The sequence below is a fragment of the Mustelus asterias genome, chromosome 6 (assembly GCF_964213995.1).
Source record: "Mustelus asterias chromosome 6, sMusAst1.hap1.1, whole genome shotgun sequence".
Lineage (NCBI taxonomy): Eukaryota > Metazoa > Chordata > Chondrichthyes > Carcharhiniformes > Triakidae > Mustelus > Mustelus asterias.
The window spans coordinates 106208302-106233990 of NC_135806.1; the positions used below are offsets into that span (position 1 = coordinate 106208302).

General features: G+C 43.3%; 1 protein-coding gene across 5 annotated transcripts in view; it reads left to right on the plus strand.

Moving 5' to 3' along the window:
• Nucleotides 1-25689, plus strand: part of LOC144495034 (uncharacterized) — a 166769-nt gene that overhangs the window by 85292 nt on the left and 55788 nt on the right. For all 5 annotated transcript variants that reach the window (XM_078214844.1, XM_078214846.1, XM_078214841.1 and 2 more), the window contains exons 9-16: nucleotides 747-964; nucleotides 3024-3191; nucleotides 9112-9189; nucleotides 16332-16509; nucleotides 18636-18739; nucleotides 19667-19828; nucleotides 21210-21353; nucleotides 24504-24627. In XM_078214844.1, the coding sequence (XP_078070970.1) occupies nucleotides 747-964; nucleotides 3024-3191; nucleotides 9112-9189; nucleotides 16332-16509; nucleotides 18636-18739; nucleotides 19667-19828; nucleotides 21210-21353; nucleotides 24504-24627 (1176 nt within the window). The remainder of the gene's footprint in view (nucleotides 1-746; nucleotides 965-3023; nucleotides 3192-9111; nucleotides 9190-16331; nucleotides 16510-18635; nucleotides 18740-19666; nucleotides 19829-21209; nucleotides 21354-24503; nucleotides 24628-25689) is intronic.

Below are 25689 nucleotides of genomic sequence, written 5' to 3' on the forward strand. Positions count from 1 at the left end.
AGAAAGTTGTACTGCATTGCAAATTTTAAGGACAGAAAGAGCACAGCTCAGCAACATTATCAGATATCAATTCTCAGTGCCAACAATGTAGGGGTTTTTTTTGCTGAATGTGGCAATAGTGAACAGACATTGTCAAAGCCAAAATTGAATCAACAAACAAATTTGTACTGCAGTTCAGTTCTAAATAAGCGGTTCATGGCTATTGTAACAGGAAACTAATCATCTAAATATTTCCTACAGCATTCTTTTAACCTTAGATCTTGTCTAATTTAGGGGTCAAGTGTTTTTTGAAACTGACATCCTGACAGTTCTACCAGGGTCTATCCAGGAGAAATCTTCGATTCTGACCCTGCCAGAATCGGGGCGAAGGCGTCTTTTACATGTTGACACATTAATGGCAGGTCGCCGCCATGGATATATCGTGGAGTTTAGAGGTTGGGAGCAGGTGGGGTGTGGGTTCTGGTTTACTAGTCTGGAAAGGCCACAAAATGCTGAAAAAGAGGTTATCCCATCCACCTGGCCACGTCTGTTGTGACATGAGGTGCCTGAAACAAAGCTCTGTGGAATGGGGTAGGAGAGGCTTTGTCTGGCCTCATTGGCAGCATCGCCAGTTTACTCCCATTGTCTTCAGCGGATAATGTGCTGGAAGACCCAAAGATTTTTGGTGCTTCTTTGTCTTCTTCCTGTAAGTCCAAACAATTTCAAAGAATTAAGAACAAATGCATCCTTTGATCATTTTCTCACAGGCGTCTACAAGGGAGATGGACCTTATGAAGCCCTTATTGATTTGAAAGGAATCGCTGACCTCTACAAGGTCACTATGGAACCTACTGGTTTAAAGGTGTCTTCCAACGTCACTCTGAGTTCGCTCATTGACTACTTGAACCAGTATTCTGATCAATCATCATCCTACAAAGTTATAGCTCGCCACTTGCTTAAGGTTGCAAATGGACCTGTGAGAAATGTAAGTTTACTGCTGCCTAGTTTTGTTAAAGAATATATTCATTTTGCAAGAAATATTATTGGTTTGTTCATTGTCATTAATAATGGTTGAACTACAACTGTTACAGACAATCTGTTAAAAGATGATGAACTAATTTTTGACTCTACTCTCACGTGGGAAGGCAGAGGGGGAGGGGAGATTGATTGTGTCTTTCAAAAGAATCACCAAACTGCTAACTATCAACTAACTTTCATGCATGTACACCAGGCCATGTTACTTCTGCCCAGCTTGTGACAGCTATTTCTCTATTTTTGACCCTTCTGAGATCCTTTGTCTTCTCCCCTTCCTTTCATCTAGTCTTACCATCTTTTACTTCTTCCCTCTCTCGTGCTTTTCCCTCTCCTCAATCCTTACTCCAAGCTCTCTTCTCTAATCTCCTATTCCCATCCCAGGCTGGCTTACAACCCAATAAACACACATTTACCCTCTATGCCACTCTCTGTGTTCTTTGAAGGGCTCATCAAGACAAGGCTGTCTCGTTAGAGGGATGCCTGATGATTGATGGAAACATCAATACAATCCATTATGAGTGCTCATGAGATCAGTACCAAGGAAACTCAAACTGAAAACTCATCAGGAGTTCCAAAACCACATTCCCTCACCATATACAGTAACCCTAGGTTGTGTCCCAAAAGACCAGGACCTTTATGCAATTAGTCATGAATGATAAACAAAAGTTTGATATATAACCAACTTTATCACCAGCTGAGTGAGCTGTGTCAGATGTGTCAATTTTCCCTCCTTGTTGTAGGTAAAAAACCTCTGACAATATTAGTAGATCAAAATGCAGGTTTATTTTCACAATTGTGGGAGAAGTGAGGTTCCTAACAGTGGACCCCCAGCCTTCTCATCGAACACAAGTAAGAACAGAGTTTATATATGTCCCGGGCCCCGCCCTCATTACAATTGCAATTCTCTAAGATGTCTGTCATTGTTCATGGTGAGATTCTTGTTATATTAGCAGTATCTTCCTCTGCGTAGTTTGTTCGATCTCCAAGGCCACGATTGTTTGTCATTTATATCCTTGAAACAACATCACAGGTTTTGCACAAACAAGTTAACTAATATACATACAGGTTTGTATAATACTTTATATCAGGATAAGATGAATAACGTATGATGAATATATATATATAAATCTATGGTTCTATGAATCTATACAAAGACAGAAGGCATACATGTCAACTCCATTGTGTTAAACAAAGGTACATGAAAATGGAGACTGTTTAGCTTATTTCGAGCTGGGTTAATCGCATTTCTTAATAACAAGAGTCGCTGTTCCTTTTATCTGGCACAGACATGAAAAACACCGAACTCTGACAAAAACATGAACTCTGCAGTGTTCTCAACAAAATCACAGAGTTCGGGTCTTAATGCTTAAGTGTGACAAAGTTCATTAACCCATTCCCGACTTCACTCCTCTACCATGAAATCATCCTCTCTTAGCGTATTCCAAATTTTGCATTTGCTTGATTTTCTTAATGTTAAAATAATGAAGTTCAATTTTTTGGGATGATTTTTATGAAGAGAAGAAACTATAGTCTTTTGTTTTTGAATTGCTGATGTGTGTTAGTTTTATTCTTAAATATTGTCTCCTTTTTACATTCTAAATGTTGGTGCTAAGACGTACATAATTGTAATGGAGCCCAGTTTGTAATGGAGCCCAGTTTGTAATGGAGCCCAGTTTGTAATGGAGCCCAGTTTGAATTTAACGGGCTCATTTTTCTCTTTCAAAAATGAAACATCTAATTACCTGTTGATGCATCATCCAATAAATGACCTTGCTGGAAATTGACCAAACTTTACTTCCTGGAAGTGTTGAGTTAAGCTCTATCTTCCATAACCAGTTGATCTACACCAGCAAGTCGAAGAAATTAATTTGGAATCTAGACTTTCTATTTGAGAGTCCGATGATGAGTGGCGGGTGATGGTGTTAGTGGCTCAGGATTATTGCTGTTACCTGAGAATCACATAGTCAAAATAAATCTGACGCTGCGTTTTTTATGTTCCGTATCAATAGGCTGGTGGATGGGCTGGAAACTTGATGATGAAGTGGAAACACCATGAGTTTGTATCTGACGTCTTTGTAGCCTTTGAAGTTGCTGGTGCTAAAGTGACTGTTTCTGATATTACTGAATTGAACACTTACACCCCAAAGCAGTTCCTTGATGTCAACATGCAAGGAAAGGTATGTTTCTATGACCTGATTTAAGGATTTTTTTGCTAGTTATAACTTCAATTATCTAGCCTGTTCCTTTTGAAAGAAACATTTAAAACAATCCTAAATGAAGACACTTGTTGGTATGGAGACCGGTTCCTGCCCACTGAGAGTTAATGGGGATGTGAATGGAAGTATGTCAGATGAAGTATATAAGGATCCACTTAGACTGCCACGGCAGCCATCACAGGTTGACCTGAGGTCGAGACCTGCGTTTATGCTAAAACCTTTCACTGTCTTAAAGGGAAGCAAAATGATGTGTGCGAGGCAAGTTTTTTACACAGAGGGTGGTGAATGTCTGGACCGCACTGCCCAGGGAGGTGGTGGGGGCAGGTACGATAGCGACATTTAAGGGGCAACTAGACGAATACATGAATAGGATGGGAATGGAAGGATACGGACTCTGTGAGTGCATATGGGTTTAGTTTAGGCAGGCATCATGATCGGGGTAGGCTTGGAGGGCCGAAGGGCCTGTTCCTGTGCTGTACTTTTCTTTGTTCTTTACCCCAGGAACAGGTGGTCTGACATCCAGGATATAGCAGCTCCTTGCTTCACTGCCTACCTGGATCTAATGCTGAAGGCAGTCAGGGAGAAGAGGGAGGTCTCTTCAGAGAATGAACACAAGAATTAGAAGCAGGACTAATCCATTCGGCCCCTAGAACCTGCTCCCTCATTCGAGAAGATGTGATTGTAGTGTGAATTCCACTTTCCTGTCTTCCCCCCGGACTCTCAATTCCCTTGTTAATCAAAAATCTATCTAACTCAGCCTTGAATGTATCCAATGACTCAGCATCCACTGCTCTCTGGGGAAGAGAATTCCACAGACTATCAGCCCCCTGAGAGAAACAATCCCTCCTCATCTCAGTCTTAAGTGGGAACCCCCTAATTTTTAAACTGTGTCCTCTAGTTCTAGACTTCCTCCATTAGAGGAAACATCTTCTCAGCATCCACCCTGTCAAGTTCCCTCGGGATCTTATAAGTTTCTATAAGATCACCTCTCATTTTTCTCAATTACAGTGGGTAGAGGTGCAACCTGCTCCACTCTTCCTCATAAAGTAATCCCTTCATCCCAGAAATCAGTCTAATGAACCTTGTCTGAATAAGACCATAAGACCATAAGACATAGGAGCGGAAGTAAGGCCATTCGGCCCATCGAGTCCACTCCACCATTCAATCATGGTTGATTTCAACTCCATTTACCCGCTCTCTCCCCATAGCCCTTAATTCCTCGAGAAATCAAGAATTTATCAATTTCTGTCTTGAAGACGCTCAACGTCTCGGCCTCCACAGCCCTCTGTGGCAATGAATTCCACAGACCCACCACTCTCTGGCTGAAGAAATTTCTCCTCATCTCTGTTCTAAAGTGACTCCCTTTTATTCTAAGGCTGTGCCCCCGCGTCCTAGTCTCCCCTGTTAATGGAAACAACTTCCCTACATCCATCCTATCTAAGCCGTTCATTATCTTGTAAGTTTCTATCAGATCTCCCCTCAACCTCCTAAACTCCAATGAATATAATCCCATGATCCTCAGACGTTCATCGTATGTCAGGCCTACCATTCCTGGGATCATCCGTGTGAATCTCCGCTGGACCCGCTCCAGTGCCAGTATGTCCTTCCTGAGGTGTGGGGCCCAAAATTGCTCACAGTACTCCAAATGGGGCCTAACCAGTGCTTTATAAAGCCTCAGAAGTACATCCCTGCTTTTGTATTCCAAGGCTCTTGAGATAAATGACAACATTACATTTGCTTTCCTAATTACGGACTCAACCTGCAAGTTTACCTTTAGAGAATCCTGGACTAGGACTCCCAAGTCCCTTTGCACTTTAGCATTATGAATTTTGTCACCGTTTAGAAAATAGTCCATGCCTCTATTCTTTTTTCCAAAGTGTACGACCTCGCACTTGCCCACGTTGAATTTCATCAGCCACTTCTTGGGATATCATTGCTTCTAAAGCAATGATATCCCTCCTTCAGTAAGGAGACCAAAACTGTACACAGTACTCCAGATACATCTCACTATGGCCCCAGATATCTCTAACAGGGGAAGCAGTGTAATGTCAGTGGATTGGTAATCCAGAGGCCCAGGCTAATGTTCTGGGAACATGGGTTAAAATCCCACTATGACAGCTGGTGGGATTTGAATTCAAAAAATAAATCAGAAATTAAAAGTTAGTCTCGGTAATGGTTACCATGAAACCATTGTTGATTGTTGGAAAAACCCATCTGGTTCACGAACGTTTGTAGGGAAGGAAATCTGCGTTCCTTACCTGGTCTGGCCTACATGTGACTCCAGAGCCACAGCAATGCGGTGAATTCTTAACTTCCCTCTGAAATGGCCCAGCAAGCCACTCAGTTGTGAAAATGACAACAGCAAACCCAACCCTGTCCACCCCACAAAGTCATCCTGACTAAAATCAGAGGATGTGTTCCAGGATTGGGCGAGCTGTCCCACAGACCAGGCAAGCAACTATATGACAAAGTCATACTCACTGAAATGTATCATACAATTTCCCAGACATCACCATCCCTAGATATGCCCTGTCCCACTGGTAGAATGCACCCAGCAGTGGTAGCGGCACTCTACAGTTAACAGGGAGTTGCCCACTGACTCAGGACTCCATGAAGTCTCATGGCATCGTGTGCAAGAAAACCTCCAGCTGATTGCCACCTACCGCCCAATCCTCTCCAGCTGTGACTCCATACTCCTCCATGTTGAAATGAATTGGAAGAAGCATGGAGGGTGGTAAGCACACAGAATGTGGGAGGAAGCTGGAGCACCCGGAGTACACTCTGTACACAGAATCCACCTCCTTCTGTCAGGAGGAAGATACAAAAGTCTGAGGTCACGTACCAGCCGACTCAAGAACAGCTTCTGCCCTGCTGCTGTCAGACTTTTGAATGGACCTACCTCGCACTAAGTTGATCTTTCTCTACACCCTAGCTATGACTGTAACACTCCATTCTGCATTCTCTCCTTTCCTTCTGTATGTACAGTATGCTTTGTCTGTATGGCATGCAAGAAACAAAACTTTTCACAGTATACCAATACATGTGACAATTATAAAATCAAATATACTGTGGATATGAGATTTCAATGTCCACCATCATGTGTGGCTCAGTAGCGCCACTACTGACAAAGCTGGCTGAGTCCTAAAGGACATAACTGCTCGGCTCTGCGATGGGTAGTGAAAGAAAAGCCTACATGACCTCACCCTCACCAAACTATCTGGCACAGATGCAAATCTCCTTGAACTTATTGGTGGGAATAACCATTGCACAGTCCCTGCTGAGGCAAAGTTCCATCTTCACATTGTTCATATCCTCCATCAATGTGACACTACCACCATGCCAGATGGGATAGATTTTGAACAGATCTCGCAGCTCAAAATTCAGAATCCATGGGGCTATGGGCCATTCGCAGCAGCAGAATCGTATACAGCCACAATCTGTAACTTCAAGGCCTGGCATATCCTCCCCGCTCTGGCGAAGTGGGCATCAGTGACAGTGACCTGCCAGATGCAGTGGTGTGCAGCTGTTTTTGAGATGTTGCTGAAGTCCTTAGCTGATCTTTGGAAGGAACCAGAAAAGTTCAAGATCACAGTGAATTTGATGGTTACTGGTAGGGCACGGTGACTGGCGCTGGATGCAGCAAGGAAACGGTCCTCGGCCTCTCTATCAGGAACCATTGTGACTGGTTTGACCAGAAGATAGAAGACCCAATCCAGTGTAAGCACAAAGCTTTGACAAACTGGAACTTCACACCTCAAGAGAAAAGCCTCAGTTATACAAGCCTCTGAAGACAATGGTATAGTACAAAACCTCCGACGGAAAGAACAAACGGCAGGTAGAAAGAGCAGGAGGGATCCAACAACTCACAGACACCAAAATATAGTTCTTCAGTGCTGCCAAGAGAACCTGTGGCCCAAGCACACAGGCCCACTCTGCTGAGAGCCAAGTGTAGAGGGGAGATCATCAAGGAGAGGGAGGCAGTCAGTGCTTACTGTAGAGAACAGTTTGAAGAACTCAACTGAGATCTGTTTTCTACTGAATTCCCTCAACTCCACCATTCCTCAGTACTCCATCTTGTTCAATCTTGCCGTCACCCTAGTCTGGAGCAAAGTCGATAAAACGATTCAACATCTGGAAAATGACAAAGCCGACGGAATCTCTGCAGAAATTCTTAAACACAACGGAGATCCACTTCTGTCTCGACTGGACAACCGTGTGTCCTTTATCTGAGAAGAGTGGTACATGATGGGGGATCTCAGGGACCCTGTGATTGTGACTATATTCACAGAGGAGCCAAGTCCGATTGCAGTAACTACAGCTGCTATCTGCCATAGGAAAGATCCTTGCACGGAGGAAGGAAAGATCCTTGCCAGGATCCTCCTCAACCGTCTCCTGCCAGTGGATGAAGACCTTCTTCTAGAGTTGCAATGTGATTTGTGCCCAAGAGGCACCAGGCATTATCTTCACTGCGACAAATTCAAGAAAATTGCAGTGAAGGGCACCAAATGCTTATACCTTGCCTTCTTCCGATTTCTGAAAGCCCTTGACTCTCAACTGTGAAGGATGATAAAGTTTCCTTCTCAAATTTGGCTGGCATCAGAAATATGTCAACTTATCCGCCTACTCCACAAAGACACGCAAACTGTGATGCTTATCGCTGGAACCACCACAAACCTTATGTCAGTTAAAACTGGGGGTCAAAAAAGGCTGTGTCATCACACCAAGCTTCTGCATCTTCCTTGCTGCAATACGGCAGCTCACCTTGAGCAAATTACATACAATTGTGCAGATAATTTACGGAACAAAGGGAAACTCCATGTATGCCACCTTCAATCCAAAACCAAAATCATTCATGTTCAGTAATTGAGCTCCAGTATGCAGATCAGCCTGATGTGTTTGGTCACTCAGAAACTAAGCGTCTGGTCATGGATTGACTCCTTCAAAGCACATGACAAAATTGACCCTTCATTAAAGAGTTAGAACACTAAGGTCCTTTTCAAGCTCCCACAGCACAACACGTTCCCCTTCCCTCTCCCCCATAGATTAAGGTACACAGTGAGTTCCTGGAAAATGTGAACTATTTTCCCCATCTTGGGAGCCAATGGCAAAGAGAGACAACAAAATTCATCATTGCCTTCAATACGTCAGCTCAATCTTCACCCAATGGAGAGAAAGAGTAACTGAGAACCAGGGTCTCAAACCTGAGACAAAAGCATGGTGTACCGGTGGCAGCAGTGATCCCTGTTCTCTTGTATGCTTTGGAAACTTGGACAATCTATGGTAGGCAGCTCAAAGTGCTGGAAAAATATCACCAGCAGTGCCTTCACAAGATCCCCTGGTAACAAAGGCTATTTGACAGCAGCATCCTCTCCCAAGTCAATGTTCCCAGCATCAAGGTGCTAATCACTCAATACCAGTTCCACTGGGCAGGACATCTCTGGATCTTAGTGAAAAATGTCAAATTCTTCAAGGGTTTGATAGGATAGATGCAGGGAGGCTGTTTCCCCTTGATAATGAGGCGAGAACATGCTCAGAATAAGGGGTTGGCCAATTAGGACCCCAGAGAGCTCTGTCTGTTCAGCCATTAGATAGGCTCAAGGCTATAGATTTTTGAATGAAAAGACACTCAAAAGAATAAGAGTACGGGAAAGTGTAGTTTAAATAGGCAATGAACTATGGTTTTATTGAATTGTGGAGCAGGCTGAAAGAGTGGAAAAGCCTTTTGTGCTGCTCCAGATCTTACGTTTTCATAAAGTATTTAGTTTTGATTTCATTCATTCACATTTTTACTAGTTAGTCGTTATAAGTATCATGTAAAGCACAAGACTGTCGCTAAAGATGCAGAGTTTAATTTGTGGCCTCTTTTGTTCATTCTGCTAAGGTTCTTTTGTGTGTGGAAATTCCAAAGCTGACAGAAGCTGAAACGATGAACACATACAAGATCATGCCACGAATGCAGGTAAATAGAAATTTTCTTTGTTAACTGGCATCTACTCGCAGAATTAATGAAGTGGAATATTTGGGCAGGAACCAATCTAAGTAAGACATGTTTATGTGAAATAGGTTGGGACAATTCATACCCACCCTCCACAATGATGAAGGGAACAGCATTTTCCTGGAATGAGTCCAAGATAATATTGTTGGTAGGCTTGGGTAAGGTGTGCTCATGATTACATTAAAAAGAGTGAAAACAAAGCTCTAACATTTTCGAAACTGGACCAACAATTCACAACCTGGTATTCTAAGGCTGTCAAAATATTTTTTGAATCATAGTATCCCTAGGCCAGTTGATCCATTGAGTCTGCACCGACCGCAATCCCACCCAGGCCCTATTCCCATAACCCCACTTATTTACCCTGCTAGTCCCCCTGACACTAAGGGACAATTTACTATGGCCAATCAACCTAACCTGCACATCTTTGGACTGTGGGAGGAAACTGGAGCACCCGGAGGAAACCCGTGCAGACAGGGGGAGAACGTGCAAACTCCACACAGACAGTGACCCGAGGCCGGAATTGAACCCGGATCCCTGTTGCTGTGGGGCAGCAGTGCTAACCGCTGTGCCACCATGGGATATTAAAGCTCAGTAATTTATGAGTGCAGTGCATTTGGTCATGTATGACTGCAATATGCAGAAACTCCGCTTTGAAGATGACATTTCTTCCTAGCTTAAAAATTATTTTCCATTTTGTTTTCAGATTGGATTTGGGAAATGATAATTTCCTGTGCTTTAAAAATTTTCCACAGTATTTTGGCCAAACCTGTTTTGTTGATTATTTCGTATCCGGTGGGAAATGTTATGTTAGAAACTGGTTATAATGTTGTCACTCTCTCTGAATAACATAACACATGGTTGTGCAAAATGAAAGTTGCAAACTAAAACTGCTATGTGTGCTAATAGATTCAGATTTCTCAGGAAGGAGCCAATCTATTGACTCTGAGAGTGGAGATAGACAGGTTATTAATTGGGAGTGTAGGTCTGAATTTTCTGCAAGACCCAGCTATAATTGCCAATGTTATCAGATCTGGGAGTTGTGAAGGAGAAAGTTGAATCCCATGGGCAATTGGATGTCTTTCGAGACTGTCAGGGGAATGCATACATTCCCTTTCAATCTACAGTAAGAAAGAATAAGGTATGGGTAATGATTTCAGTCAGGTCATTGAGGTTAGCCTATTGGAATATCAACTCCCTGATTAACGAGTTAATTGATGGGCCAATCAGGGAGTCCTTTCCTTGTATTTAACGGGGAGTGCCAGTTCCTCTGGGACTCCCGAAGGTAGATTGCTGACAGACCGCATCTGTGTACTGCTGTTGGAATTGTAAATAAAGGGATTTTGGTGAAGGGACTTCCGTCTCTGAAGACTTATTACAGAATGCTTGTAAGGAATTTGGGTTTGCACATGATAAGAGCAAAATACTGCAGATGCTGGAGATCTGAAATAAAAACAGAGTGCTGGAAAAACTGGTCTTACAGGATCTGTCATTGAGAGAGAAGCAGTTAAGTTTTTGAGTCCAACGTGATGTTTCTTTGGAACACTTTCTGTTTTTCTTTTTGATTTGTACATAGTTTGATTATTGCTCAGGATCAGGCATCGCTCCCCTCCCGGGAATTGGAATGTAAAATTCAGTCAAACGCGTGTTTAGTTCAAAACAAATCAATCTTGTTGTTTATAACTGATCCTTTCTCCAGTCTACACTTAACCAGCAGTGTGTCATTCCCAATGTTGTCACCAGGATTGTGCACCACTTCCGCTTTCTCGCTTTTTGTCATCTCCAACGCACTGAAAATTTTAAATACTGGTGGCGTGTATGGAAAACACGTACGATTTAGTGGCAAGAGAAGCTTTTCGTTGGTGAAACCTGCCATTCAATGACAAAGCTGCATCTGCAGGCAAACTAATTCAGAGCCTCCTGCTCACACGGGGAGGTTGAGCATCATTGCCAGGGCATTCCATTGCTTGAGAGTGCCATATTCTTTGGAGTGACGAGTGACAGTGTGCCCCATGGTTCAGCAATGCCTCCCTGCATGTTCTCTTCCAGGCCATTAGGGAAAGGTGGGAGATGCACTCTCCTGAAGCTGACTTCAGACACCAGACTAAGCCGGCCTGGGCAGAGATGGTAGAGGAAGTGAGCAACCGTGGGGTCTTGTCCGCACTTGGGTCCAGTGTGAATTGTTACTTCTGTGATGATCCGTGGATCTGGCTTGAAATGAAGGCATTGCTGACCCCCATTGGTGCATTCTGGCAGATATCGGCCCACTTAACTCTCAGCAGGTACAAATGAGATAGGTGCAGTTGCATTAAAAGTACTTGAAAGATGGTGCTGGATCATCATAAACTTGCAAGGCAGGTTGTGCATGGATGTCTATGTACCCCTAAGATGTCCCTGGTCACCAGCATTCACTAGCGAGTATGTGTGACAAAGCTCCGCTTCTCACACTATTCTAGGTGGTAGAGAACAAGTGTTAATAGTGAATTTGGCAAGGGAGGATGGTAGAACTGGATCTATACCCTAGGATGGGCAATGCAGATGTGTTATTGTTGCACAAATCTTGTATAGATCAGGTTGTCCCTTGCATCCTTTGTATGTTCTTCATGCCCCTGGCATCGATGACTAACTCTCTTGGGTTTATGGCCCCTTCCACATACTCCAGTAAATCATTTTCATCTGAGGAGGGCAGGTGTTCCTCATGCTCTTCTCCTTGCAACTTCTGTCCACATCCCAGTGCCAGGCTGTGCAGTGCGCAGTAGACCACAGCAATTTGTGAAACTTTCTCCAGACTGGTCAGGGCAATAGAGCTGATTTTAAGAAGCCCAGTGGTGCGCTTTGCGATGGCTCTGGTGGACACAGGAGCTTAATTGTAGAGCTCCTCTGCTGCTCTCTGGGAATGCCTCACTGGCATCCTCAGCCATGTACTCGGGATAGTCCTTGATACCACCAAGGATCCATCCATCAACCTGGTTTGGAGCTGGAAAAAGCTCAAGGAGCTGTGAGTTATGCAAGATGTATATGTCATGACAGCTCCCTGGGAAATGAGCATGGATCTGCTGTATTGTTCTCCTGTGGTTGTGTATCAGTTAAATGTTCAAGAAGTGAGACACGTTGCGGTTTCCAAATGCAGCAGGCTGTTTCTAAAGAGCTTTACATAGAATCCTACAGTGCAGAAGGAGGCCATTCGGCCCATCGAGTGCACCGACAACAATCCCACCTAGACCCTATCCCCATAACTCCACATATTTACCTCACTAATCCCTCTAACCTACGCATCCCAGGATACCAAGGGTCAATTTAGCATAGCCAATGCACCTAACCCGCACATCTTTGGACTGTGGGAGGAAACCGGAGCACCCGGAGGAAACCCATGCAGACACAGGGAGAATGTGCAAACTCCACACAGACAGTGACCTAAGCCGGGAATCGAACCCAGATCCCTGGAGCTATGAGGCAGCAGTGCTAACCACTGCGCCACCATGCCACCCTGATGACACCTTGAACTTGAGGAAGCCCAGGAATGCAGCTGATGTTGCAGCCTAGCTGTCTTCAATGAAGCTGAAGTGGATAAAATTATTGGCACAACTAAAGGGGATATTGGTCACCTACTTTCTGTACCCATGTGTGGTAGCCTGTGAGATACCACATACATCACCACTGCACCCTGGGAATCACCACTGGAGTAGATGTTGAGTGCCACTAACCTTGAGGGCCACTGTCAAGGCGTACCCACCAAATCCACGTGGTTGTAAGTCTTGATGAACAATCCGACATATCTGGGTGATCATTTTCCAGGACATCCTCAGATATCTCTGGTATCGCCTCTGACATCTGGAGCTAGTTTGCTCTTGTCCTTGGATACATTGATGCCCCACTGCTCATCTTCGCTGATGTCCCTCCTGGATGTCTCTGCATCCTGACCAGTCTCCCCTTCTGAGCTACCTGCTGTTGCCCTTACAACCTCTGTTTTTGGATAGCAAGAACTCTCCTGCATATTCTCTCCTTCTCCTGAGGGTGTAAGAATACTGGGTGAATAAGATTCTTGTTTATGAGAGGAATTACACAGTGTGAAGAGGGCAGACATATATATGAGAACATGCACACCCACCATTCTCATCATTTAAATAATTATTAGGGAGTCCCTTTAATCAGCCAGTTATTGCAGAACGTGAACTCCAACCTACCAAAATGACCTCCTTCCCTCTTCAGAACAGCTGTGTATGAAATGAGAGCCCAACATTATGGTGGCTCTGATTTTTGAGACTTGTTTCTGTATCTTTTGCTCGCCTCCTGTCACCCTCGCACTTGCCCCCTTAACCCAGCCATCATTAACTTTCCTCGCCCCTCTGTTAACCTGGAACCTCACCCATTACCTTGGACCCAATTACCATTTCCGTACACCCGTGACCATCCCAGTGCCCACTCTGACCCTGAAACCCCATTATCCTTTTCCATGCTCTTGTCTACTCCTGTGATCCGCCCCATAAGACCTTCCAATAACCGACCCTGACTCTGGACCTGCCCCCATTCCCCATTGAACTCTTCCCTTTGATTGCGACTGTTCCCTCTGCCACTCAGCGCTCTCAATTCAACCACAATTCCCCGGAAGGGTAGGAGGTTTGAGTTCAGTCAGTCAGCATGGTCGGTGCAGGCTTGGAGGGCCGAAGGGCCTGTTCCTGTGCTGTAATTTTCTTTGTTCTTTGCTCACAAGAATGCTGCATTGATAGTATCATCCCCACCCCTTTAGGCCTACCTCCATCTTTCAATCCCTGTCTTGAACCTCACCCCACCCCTTACAGATCCACCACACCCGAGGCGCTGGAGTCTTCCGTCCACCACATCTCCCTGCAACCGCACACCAACCTCTGTCCAATCTCCTTTCCTTCCTCTGCATGCCACTGCGCTTGCACACCAACCTTTCAACACCCACTGCCTTGTGCCGCAGAGTCCAACATGGTCAACCAGTTAACTCAGTCACAACTGGTGCATGCCACCTTTAAATGATCATGAACTGGATGCCATAAGATAGATTCTCATGCGCCATTAACTTTAACCCAAGAAAAGGACTTTATTAGAAACAGTTTCATGTTAATGAGTATTCATGGCGTGCATGGTGGTTAGCACTGCTGCCTCACAGTGCCAGGGACCCGGATTCGATTCCCGGCTTGGGTCATTGTGCGGAGTTTGCACGTTCTCCCTGTGGCTGCGTGGGTTCCCTCCGGGTGCTCCAGTTTCCTCCCACAATCCAAAAGACGTGCTGGTTAGGTGCACTGGCCATGCTAAATTCTCCCTCAGTGTACCTGAACACTGCTGACTTTTATTATGCATCTCAACCCTCCGTTCGGAAATTGAAATTTCCAGATCCTACCTAATCAACATGCCATGTTTCCCACCCTTGTGGGCTCCATAAAATCCCCTTTAGAATTTCGACACTGAGACTTCCACTTTTTTTAACCCTGTCATTGATATGTATGCAATGCCAGTCAAAATGGTAACTTCAAATATCACCTCACAACACACAGTATACTCCCCCCCCCCCCCCTCCCCCGGATTTGCTGTCCTCATGCACTGCGCACCCTTACCTTGAAGCAATTTCACATTTACTTGAGTGTTTGCATTGCCACGATTTTGAACAAGACCTGAGAACATGAAGGACCAAAAATGAGAATTAAAATCAGAACAATAACACAAACCAGCAAGCTCGAGAACATTATTTAATGCCTTGCTCACTTCTGCCCTCATCACAGAACCCAGGAGACTGCAGTGAAAGTTCAGACAAGCTATGTGCTTAAGCCCCTGATGGATCTTGCATGATTATAATGTAGTACAGCAGTAACTCGTCTGAAGTAGCTAAACCTAAGTGTAAACGTTTGTACTGTCACTGTTATGTTTTCTTTTATGACATAATAAATTTGGTTGGAGTTAAAATCTAAGGTACCATCTTGGGTACTCTTATTGTGATGCCTTGTGAAGTCAAGGATGATCGTAGGATAAAGAGGATTCTCTTTTTGATCTTTGGGAACACCATAAATGTACCAGGATTTCTGGAAACAAGTGGAAATGCTGTCTCGCTAATGAGGAATGATGCTTGCATACAACATATGCCTAGAACTGGAGCCGATGGCCCAGTGGTATTATCGCTAGTCTATTAATCCAGAAACTCAGCTAATGTTCTGGGGATCCGGGTTTGAATCCTGCCACCGCAGATGGTGGAATTTGAATTCAATAAAAAAAAATCTGGAATTAAGAATTTACTGATGACCATGAAACCATTGTCGATTGTCAGAAAAACCCATCTGGTTCACTGATGTCTTTTAGGGATGGAAATCTGCCGTCCTTACCTGATCTGGCCCACATGTGACTCCAGAGCCACAGCAATGTGGTTGACTCTCAACTGCCCTTGGGCAGCGAGGGATGGTCAATAAATGCTGGCCAGTCAGTGACGCCCATGTCCCATGAATAATTTTTTTTTGAAAAAAGAAACTAAAGACAAAGCAAAATTTGGAACACAAACAGTTTTTGAAAAATCTACCATTACTTACTGGTCCTAATGAAATGGGTTTATATTGGTTCAGGGAATGGAGAAGGGAGGATCTTCTCTCAATGTTGCCTTAAAATTCCAATCGACATCCAGCACAGTGGCACAGTGGTTAGCACTGCTGCCTTACAATGCCAGGGACTCAGGTTCGATTCCAGCCTCGGGTCACTGTCGATGTGAAGTTTGCACACTCTCCCCGTGTCTGCGTGGGTTTTCTCCGGGTGCTCCGGTTTCCTTCCACAGTCCAAAGATGTGCGGGTTAGGTTGATTGACCATGATAAATTGACCCTAGTGTCAGGGGATTAGCAGGGTAAATGAGGGTTATGGGAATTGGACTTGGGTGGGATTGTTGTTGGTACAGACTTGAGGGCCGAATGGCCTCCTTCTGTACTGTATGGATTCTATGATCTCTGGTTTGGATACATTAACTGGAGCATTCCTTTCATTGAATAGAGATGGCATCTTTTGTCAGCTGTATATTCCTCTGGTGCTTTATGGATAAAATCAAAACTTTTCCCACACAAACGACTTGTCACATCCCTGATACTGTTTTCCCGGTTCTCTTTTATAGAATGCCCACACTTTTGTGAGTGCTGGTTTCTGTGTTCGGTTAAGAGCCTTGGATAAACAGCAGTTGGTAGAATCCATCTCGATGGTTTACACTGGAATCAGTAAAGATTTCATTCACGCTGCTGCCACTGAAAAATACCTCCAAGGCAAAGATATGACTTCCAGTGCGACTCTGCAAGGTAAGTCCATGATTCTGTTTTGGCCTACGTGAGAACTGAGAATCACTAGATGAATTTCACGATGTTGGTGTAGGCCTAGTCCTATTTATGCCTCACAAATTGCAAATTCAATGGGTTTCCTTTTTTGATTTGGCAGGTTAAGTCCCCTGCAGTAGCCAAGATGGGGGTCTGTTTAAACTTAGCGCTGAGTTCAAATCACTCTGTTGAGTTTGGCTTTCCCTCATCTGAATCATGCCTGATCCCCCTTTCCCCTGTCAGTGAGAATTGGATCTGTCGGAAAAGGAGGCGGGACTTCCATTTTGGAAACCTGCCCATCATTTTGGAAGCTCGGCAGAGCCTCCGCGACTGCAGAAGTCTGGACCCTGCATTCCATGCTTTTTACTTCCAATTTTAGTGTCTGTCAGATTGGCTGATCTGTCTGCCTGTTGCCTGCCCCATTGCGGACACCACCAGTCTCCCATAAATAATGATTATTTCAAGTGATGTCAGAAACCATTTCAAGAGAGTAATCTAAATCCTTGTCTGGATCTGTTATGAAGTCGCGGTCAAGTGCCATCCCTTCGCCATTGATGGTTTCTGCCTATTGCAACATGTATTGAAGCTAAAATTTAAAGTGGGCAGGATTTTGTTGTCAAGGTATGAACCTGGAGGATTGGGTGATGCATTGACCATAAGATCATAAGACATAGGAGCAGAATTAGGCCACTCAGCCCATCGAGTCTGCTCTGCCATTCAGTGATGGCTGATATTTTTCTCATCCCCATTCTCCTGCCTTTTCCCCATAACCCCTGATCCCCTTATTCATCAAGAGGCTTAGAGTGTTAGGCTGAAGGTCCCTTTCTTAGCGCAAAGGCCTTCAATTAAATGTGATTGGTTTACACCACTCCCAAGCTCCTAATGAGCAGAAAGAATGCTCCCGATGATGGGGGGTCCAGAACTAGAGGTCATAGATTGAGAATAATGGGTAAACCTTTTAGAACTGAGGTGAGGAGCATTTTCTTCATCCAGAGAGTGGTGAATGTGTGAAATTCATTACCACAGAAAGTAACTGAGGCCAAAACGTTGTGTGATTTTGAGAAGAAATTAGATAGAGCTCTTGGGGCTAAAGGGATCAAGGGATATGGAAAAGGGGGGAATCAGGATATTGAATTTGATGATCAGCCATGATTATAATGAATGGTAGAGCAGGCTTGTTGGGCCGAATGGCCTACTCCTCCTCCTAGTTTCTATGTGTGTACAGCACAGAATTGGAACTAATTACTACTACATTGACAACCTGATTCAGCAAGATCAGAAGGGTGGCTGTCCTAGAAAATACAAACATCCATCTCTTGGAAAAGACCAGTAGTGCCTGATACTAACACTAAATACAAACAGCAAAATCCTGGCACTGAATCTTACATTGATCCCTGAACCTAGTCCTCCTCCCTGCCAAAAATCTCTACCCTCCACTGGGGAAGAAACTGACAACTCGGCACCAGTACCTTTGTCTACCTTAGAGCCAGGATCTCAAAATTAAAATAAGGTGCCCTGCATCCCTACTAATATAAGTAAACTTCCCCCACATTCTCTCTTACATTTTCTTTCCCCTACCTTTCCCCTCATCTCTTCTCTCTCCTCCTCACTGCTTTCCAGCCTGTCCTCTCTCATTCCCATTCTCCCCTGTCCCTTCCTATTCCTCTCCCCTTCCCTCTCCTTGCTGCTTCTTCCTCAAATACATACCTCCCCTCTCAGTCATCTCCACTCCCTTCTCCTTCCATCTCCTCCCCTCACACCTCGCTTCTCTTTCCCCTTCTCTTCTAATTTCCTTCTCCTCCTCCTTCTTTCCCCCCCCCCCTTGCCTTCTGCCCTCCCTTCCTTACCTCTTTGCCTGCTCCATCTCCTCCCCATGCCTCCTAATCCCTTCCCCATCTCACCTTCCCGCACTTCTGTTTCCTCCCCTTTTCCCAGTTTCCCCCTTCTCCTCCCCATTTATAGAGTAGGAGAAGTGACTAGTTGTTTTTTCAATTGCTAATTTGTGTTCTGATATGGTGTAACCATATCAGTGGAGAATATGACAGAATCCAATTCTTTTTATATTGCTGATAAGTTAGTCTGGCCGTTGATGATTAAAATGATGGTTACAGGTGCCTTGAATACACTTGCGAAGGAAATAATTCCTGACGACAGCGATCCACTACTTGTTAGTGCTAAATACAGGAAATCACTGGCACTTGGACTTTTCTACAAAGTGAGTAACTCTTCAAAATGTGTGTTTATTCAATATTGGTTCCTGAATTTAAAATTAATTATGGGAGAAAGAGTGATTGAGGTTTGGACTGAGATTAATGGCTCATTGGGTAAATATGCCACAAAGCACATACCTACAGGAGCAATTCCAAATTTGCTCCTGGTCTCTGGCTAATTCACGAATCTTTAGCAGTGGAGACACAACAACAGTCCTCAGGGAGTGGAAAATTGACCAACATATCTGATCCTGATTGCAATACAGTCAAGGACAAAATTGCCTCAATTTATCTATCCAGGTTGAGTTTGAGTGGCATTCAATCCAAGTTGCAAAGGTGGAAGGCCAGTGTGATAATTTTGCTATCCTGTTCAGTTTCCAATGATTTATTGATTTATATTCATATTTGTTCCAGATTTATGATCAGTTCCCTAGCAGGTCAGTTTAAACACCGTAGGGATGAAGTTGGTCTCCACCAGCTATGCAAAACGGCATCACAACAAACTGGAAGCATATTTGCCGCAGCATTTGGATTTACTTTCCATGGAAAATATGGTCAAGATTTTAAATTCCAAATTAAGTATAAGTGACAGTGCGCTGGGCTATTAAAAACATCTAATGAAATGTTGCTATTTGAGTTCTATGAATAGGAAGATTAGTAACTTTAAGAAGGCTTTTTGATAATCTTAAGGTATATGTTTAGTGAGTGAATATTTTGTATGCGTTCTCTCTCTTGCCTTCCCTGCCTTTCACAGGCTCACATCATCTCTCCAAACGAGTCTCCAAAAAGAATCTGAACAACTTGTCTGTGAATTTCAGTATTGCCAACACACCAAATTCACCCCCAAAACTCCAGAACACTGTACTTGTATTGCTAAATTTTGATTCAAGTTTATTTGATTAATAAATGTACCCTAAACTTTCTTTGATCAGTTTTTCCTGTCCCTGTTGAGTGAAGAAACTATTTCGCCTTGTAATCGGAGCGCCCGGTACTCTTTGGAACGTCCTATATCCACAGGGAAACAAACTTTTAGCACCAAGCCAGAGGAATATCCTTTAACAAAACCTATGCCAAAATTAAATGCCCGCCTGCAGGTAGGATTTTGATTTGTCTTCTATTCAGTACCACCTGATGTATGCATTGTGTACCTTGGTATGGTAGCGTATTGTCCAATAATAATAGTTTATTTGTGCTTTGGAGTATACCCAGGCATCTGAGCAAATTATTTGACCTTTCTTTTGGTAATCTTCAAATCCCCAGAGATTGCAAATGAAATTTCAGTGCACGCTTTCTAAAAATTTAACACTTTCAGTTCATTTCAACATGTAAAAGCCCCCAAAACCTCAGCTTATTCATGTTGGCTAACCTGTTGCTATCACGACAGTGTCCACAAAGTGTCAATGATGCTGTTTGTTTTTTGAGGTAAAATGCATTTGATTCTTTGTGTAAGCAGAATGTTTTTTTTAATCAAACTAATTTGAGGATGATGTGAGTCAAACAAATTTGAATTATGATGCAGCTCCAGGGCAGATGGAAGCAAATGTCTGCCCTTTGTACTTTCTGCTTTTGAAAAAGAGATCCCTGAGAAAGAATCAGGAATGGGAACATTCCTAACTTTTATGAGGGATTCAAAATTATAAAGACTCTCCAAGGTCAATAATCTTGAATTTTTGCTGTCCTAAAGGTAGGGTATCATTCAGATGGAATTATTTTTTCCTGGAGCAAAATAGTTTGAGGTGGAGTTATTTTTGCTAAGCTTGGAGCAAGTAAAAAAGTAGATCCAAAAATTGGTGTGTGAATGTGAATTGAACATGCACAAATGTGGATCCAACCGTATATTCACACAACATTTTCTAAATTCAGTAACTGAAAGCTGTTCAGCCTTTCCACTGATTTGGTACTGGCATTTGGGCAAGCGGGAGCAGAAACTTGGGATAGGACCTGTCCTACCAATTTCTTCCCACTGTGACCTATTGTTCAGCGTCACTTTATAGATAATACTTGCCATCACTATCACCTTAGCAAAACTAGATACCAGAAGGAAAGCAGGCATCGGGGTTCGAGTGGAAATGCAACACATCATTTACCTTAAGATGCCAGAATTAGGCAGTTGCATCAACAATACCTAAGTTATTGCTGAAAAAAGAGACATGCTGTTGAAACTTTTCTTTTTGCACTCATCAGAACTGAATCAGAAAGAGGGTAACCTCTTCCTTCAAGCTGTTGAATGCTTCTCACTCCTGTAGCAGCAACAATGACCTGGTTACCACCTCATAGCAAGCTGATAGGAAGAGTTTAAAAAATGCAACTGCAGCAGATCCCACAGAGAATTTCTCTGCGGTCAGTGTCCTGTCAATCAGAGGCACTTTTGGCAGCAGGGTCGATGAAATGGAAAACTTTTTTGTTACTGAGGAAAACATTAAAGTAGTCTGGTAGAGCAATCTTAATCATATATTCCCTTTTTCTTACATCTAGACTTCTGGTGAAGCTCAGTTCATCAACGACTTACTGCCTCTCCCTAATGAGTTATTTGCAGCGTTTGTTTTGAGTACAGAGGGAAATGCAACCGTCAGCAACATTGACATTACAGCAGCCATGAATGTGCCTGGTGCTGCTGCAGTAAGTAATTAATACGATTTGTGAAGTGCATTGCTCACCTAGTTTCCAATACTGTCTTCGTAAATACAACAAGTTATCTTTTTATAAAATAAGTAAGCAAATTGCAAATGCTGTAAACCGTATAGAGCAGCACGGTGGCACAATGGTCAGCACTGCTGCCTCACAGCGCCAGGGACCCGGGTTCGATCCCCGGTTTGGGTCACTGCCTGTGTGGAGTTTCTCAGCGTGTCTGCGTGGGTTTCCTCTGGGTGCTCCGGTTTCCTTCCACAGTCCGAAAGACACGCTAGTTAGGTGCATTGACCTGAACAGTTGCCAGAGTGTGGCAACTAGGGGAATTTCACAGTAACTTCATTGTAGTGTTAATGTGAGCCTTACTTGTGACTAATAAATAAACTTTTTTTTAAATGCTGAAGTGGGGTAGCCTGAAGGGAAAGGACAGATCTTGCTGCTTTTCAGCATGTTCCCTTTGTTAGGTCTTTAAGTTTATTAGTGTCACAGGTAGGCTTGCCTTAACACTGCAATGAAGTTACTGTGAAAATCCTCTTTCTGTCCCTCTTTATAAAAGCCTTGTAACAAAAGCTGTGTTTGATCGTGACTGAAGTAAAAATGTCCAATTTGTTCTTGGATGTGGGTGAACCCGGAAGGCTTGTTGTACCTGTGAATTCTCAGATACTTTCAACCAGTTTACTTACTCCAAAGTTTTACCCTAGTGTCCTTATTTGCAAGATGGACAAAGGACAAACACAAGTAAAGATTCAACAAGTTTATTAATAATAACACTATTAACCCTTAAATTACCCACATAAAACAAGAGGATACCCCAGATTCAAGTATACTACCCGTAAAGATGGTTTGGTTGAACTGCAGGCCCGATTCTCTGAGTCCCTCTGGTCTGTCGTCACGAAGGTGAGTCTCGATGGCAGCTTCTTCCTTCCTTCCTTCATCGGTCAGTCTTCTGAATGGGCAAGGCCGCCTCCTTCGTCGAGTCTTCGCTCCTGTGTGTCTCACAGTGTGTCCCTTTATCCCCCAGCCTGCTTGCCTTTCCAGAAACTTCTCTGGCTTCAGGCCAATGAGGTTCCAGGAGGGGGTTCCAATACCCAGTGGGTTTCTTGATGTCTGTGCCACCATGTCTCCCGTATGGTGCCTCAAGTAGTTGGGCCTAGATTGTTTCCACAAGAAAACCCCTGCAGTGATGACCTCAGGCTGGATAATACAGCTTTCAACAACAACGGTCATTTTCCTTCCTGTTATTCATGGCATCAGCCACTGGAGCTTCCCCTCATGGTGCTTTCGGTTTTTGGGAGCTTCTTGGTCAAATACTGCCCTGATGTTGAGGACAGTTACCATCACCTTTTTTCTGGCATTCAGCCCTTGTGTCTCTATCTGGATCAAGGTTGTGATGAAACCTGAAAGAGAATTGTTCTCTCAGAATTGGAACTGAAAATCAGTGAGGAAATGTGGCTTGATGGCACGATTACAACATGCTCCACTTCACTGATGCCGTGAGCTGATCGGCCGTGAGCTGATCAGGTGGTTATCAACATGCGCTTATATTCTTCTCCTTCCTTGAATTTTACATCCCAAAACATGTAAAGAGAAAAACTCACCTTTTTTTGTAGATGAAGATTGTTATTGACACCTGAACTTTGAAATCGTGGCTATTAATTTGGAAGTTACTTTTGGTATTCTGTGTTAATGTCTCTTTATGTGATTCAGGGAGAAATTTTGTAAATGCTTTGGCGAAGCACCTTGGGATGTTTTACGAAGATGTTATATAAATGCAAGTTGTTCTTTCTTAATAAAATAAAGACCTATGTAAAGATTTTCAGCACTAGTGTGCAAAGGGGAACAGATAATCAAGCTCACAGTTCATTAGGAGCATAAGAACATAAGAGATAGGAGCAGGAGTAGACCATTCAGCCCTTTGAGTCCGCTCCATCATTCAATGAGACCATGACTGATCATCTACTTCTGTGCCATTTGCCTGCACTATCCCCTTATCCCTTAATATTTCTAATATGTAGAAATTTATCAATCTATTGAATATACTCAATGACTGAGCTTTAGCAGCCCTTTGGAGCCAAGGATCCCGAGGATTCCTCTTCATCTTAGTCTTAAATGACCTGCTCTGAAATCTGGGACTGTGTCCCCTAGTTCTAGATCCAACCCCCAGCCAAGGGAAACATGTCGAGCCCTGTAAGAATTTTGTAGGTTTAAATGAAATCACCTTTCCTTCTTCTAAACTTCAGAGAATAAAGGTCCAGTTTATTTAATCATTCCTCATGGCACAATCCCTCCGTCCCAGGAATTAATTTAGAGAACCTTTGTTGCACTCCCCCTATGGCGAGTACATTTTCCTCAGTTAAAGAGACTGGAACTTCATGCAATTCTCCAGGAGCAGTCTCACCAAGGATCTACATAACTGCAGTAAGACGTCGTTACTCCTATACTCAAACCCACTTGTAATAAAGGCCGACATACCATTTGCCTTCTTAATTGCTTGCTGTCCCTGCATTTTGGCTTTCAGTGACTCAAGAAGAGGGACATCCAAGTCCCTTTGATGTCCAACACTTCCCAACCTCCCACCATTTAAGAAATACTCTGTACTGCTGTTTTTCGTACCAAAGTGGATAAGCTCTCACTTCTCCACATTGTATTCCATCTGCTAAATTTTTGTCCACTTGCTTAGCCTCTTCAAATTGAAGCGTCTTTGTATCCTCCTTACGACTCACACTTGCACCTAATTTTGTGTTTTTAGTACTTAACATTTGTCTGTATGTCCTGATTTTTGTTGTGTTCTTTTTAAAAGCATTATCTTCCAATTCATTTACAGGGAGTAATCAGGTTCAATCTCAGCACTGTTGTTGGTAGGCGTAAGAGTGTTTATTTATATATAAATAATATAAAATGTGGCATTAAATTATAGTCTCATTCAAAGAGGGATTGATGTCACAGTAGTGGGAAATTGCTGGGCGTTTTAAGGGGAACCTTGTCTTCTAGTTACTGATGCAAAATCAGACTTGTGAATGTATGATTCTAATGAAGGCTGAAAAATACGTTCCATTCCCACGGGTGTTACCCTCACCAGCACAAAATCACCCAGAAATTGTAATCTTTGAATTAACGTATTTCTCCTGTTTCACCTTACAGGTGCTAAAAGCAAAGGACATACCAGGATCCAACACGTTTATGCCTCCACCCAGTGAGGTTGAAGAAATTTTGAGTAGTGGTCCTGTTCTGTACGCTGGGCAGCCAATCGCACTGTGTGTTGCCGGTAATGCAATTGAGAAAAATACTAATCTGAATTTTACTTAATTCAGTTCCCAGAGATCTAATAATGCCCGAAAGCAAGCACAGAGGAGATGGTGAGCTAACCCACTGTGCCTCCCATATGGTGCCCTGGATAGTTGGGCCTAGATTGTTTCCACAAGAAAACCCCTGCAGTGATGTCCTCAAGCTGGATAAAATGGCTTTCAACAACAATGGCCATTTTCCTTCCTGCTATTCATGGCATCAGCCACTGGAAGAGCTTCCCCCCCCTCTCTCCGCCCCATGGTGCTTTTAGTTTTTGAGAGCTTCTTGGTCAAATACTGCCCTGATGTTGAGGACAGTTACCATCACCATTTTGCTGGCATTCACCTCTGTTCATGGACCACTCAAGGTTGATGCTGCCAGCTTTTTATCATGCTTCAGAGGTACAGCCAGTGCTACTTATTGGCTGTGTCTGGAGAGATAAGACATTGGATTTGATTGATTCCACTTAAAGACAGCGAGCTCCTCTTCAATGCGAGGTGCACTCTTGCTGTAGATAGCAGGGCTATTAAAGGGCTAAATATCTGGAAGAGATACAGAGAAGGCAGCTAGCTGCAATCTACTTCACACCTCTTAATCTTGTCCAAATAAACACACAGACATTGAAAATCGCTGCAAAGAAAAGTCAGGTCAATACATAGTAAAGATAATAAAGATATCAATCACACAAAGCTAACATTCGCCTTCAAGTTTTGTAAGCAGAGTCCTGCTGAGCTGAGCTGAGACCATTAGCCATCCATAGAGCTCAGCAAAGTATTCATAATGAGGTCCTCCAGCAACTGTTAAGGATCCAATCAGAAACTCCAGTGTACTTTATGAAGTTAGCCTAGATCTTAACTTTTAAATTTGATTTTGGCATTAGGGTGAGCATAAGGTGTTTCGCTCCAGGTACGATTCAAGTATTCCACAAAGAAGCTTTTATCAAAACAAATTTTATTTAAGAACACAGAACACAGTTGGAATATAACAAAAATAATTAGCATCACTTTTACCAATTAAAATACATAAATATGATAAAGTATAA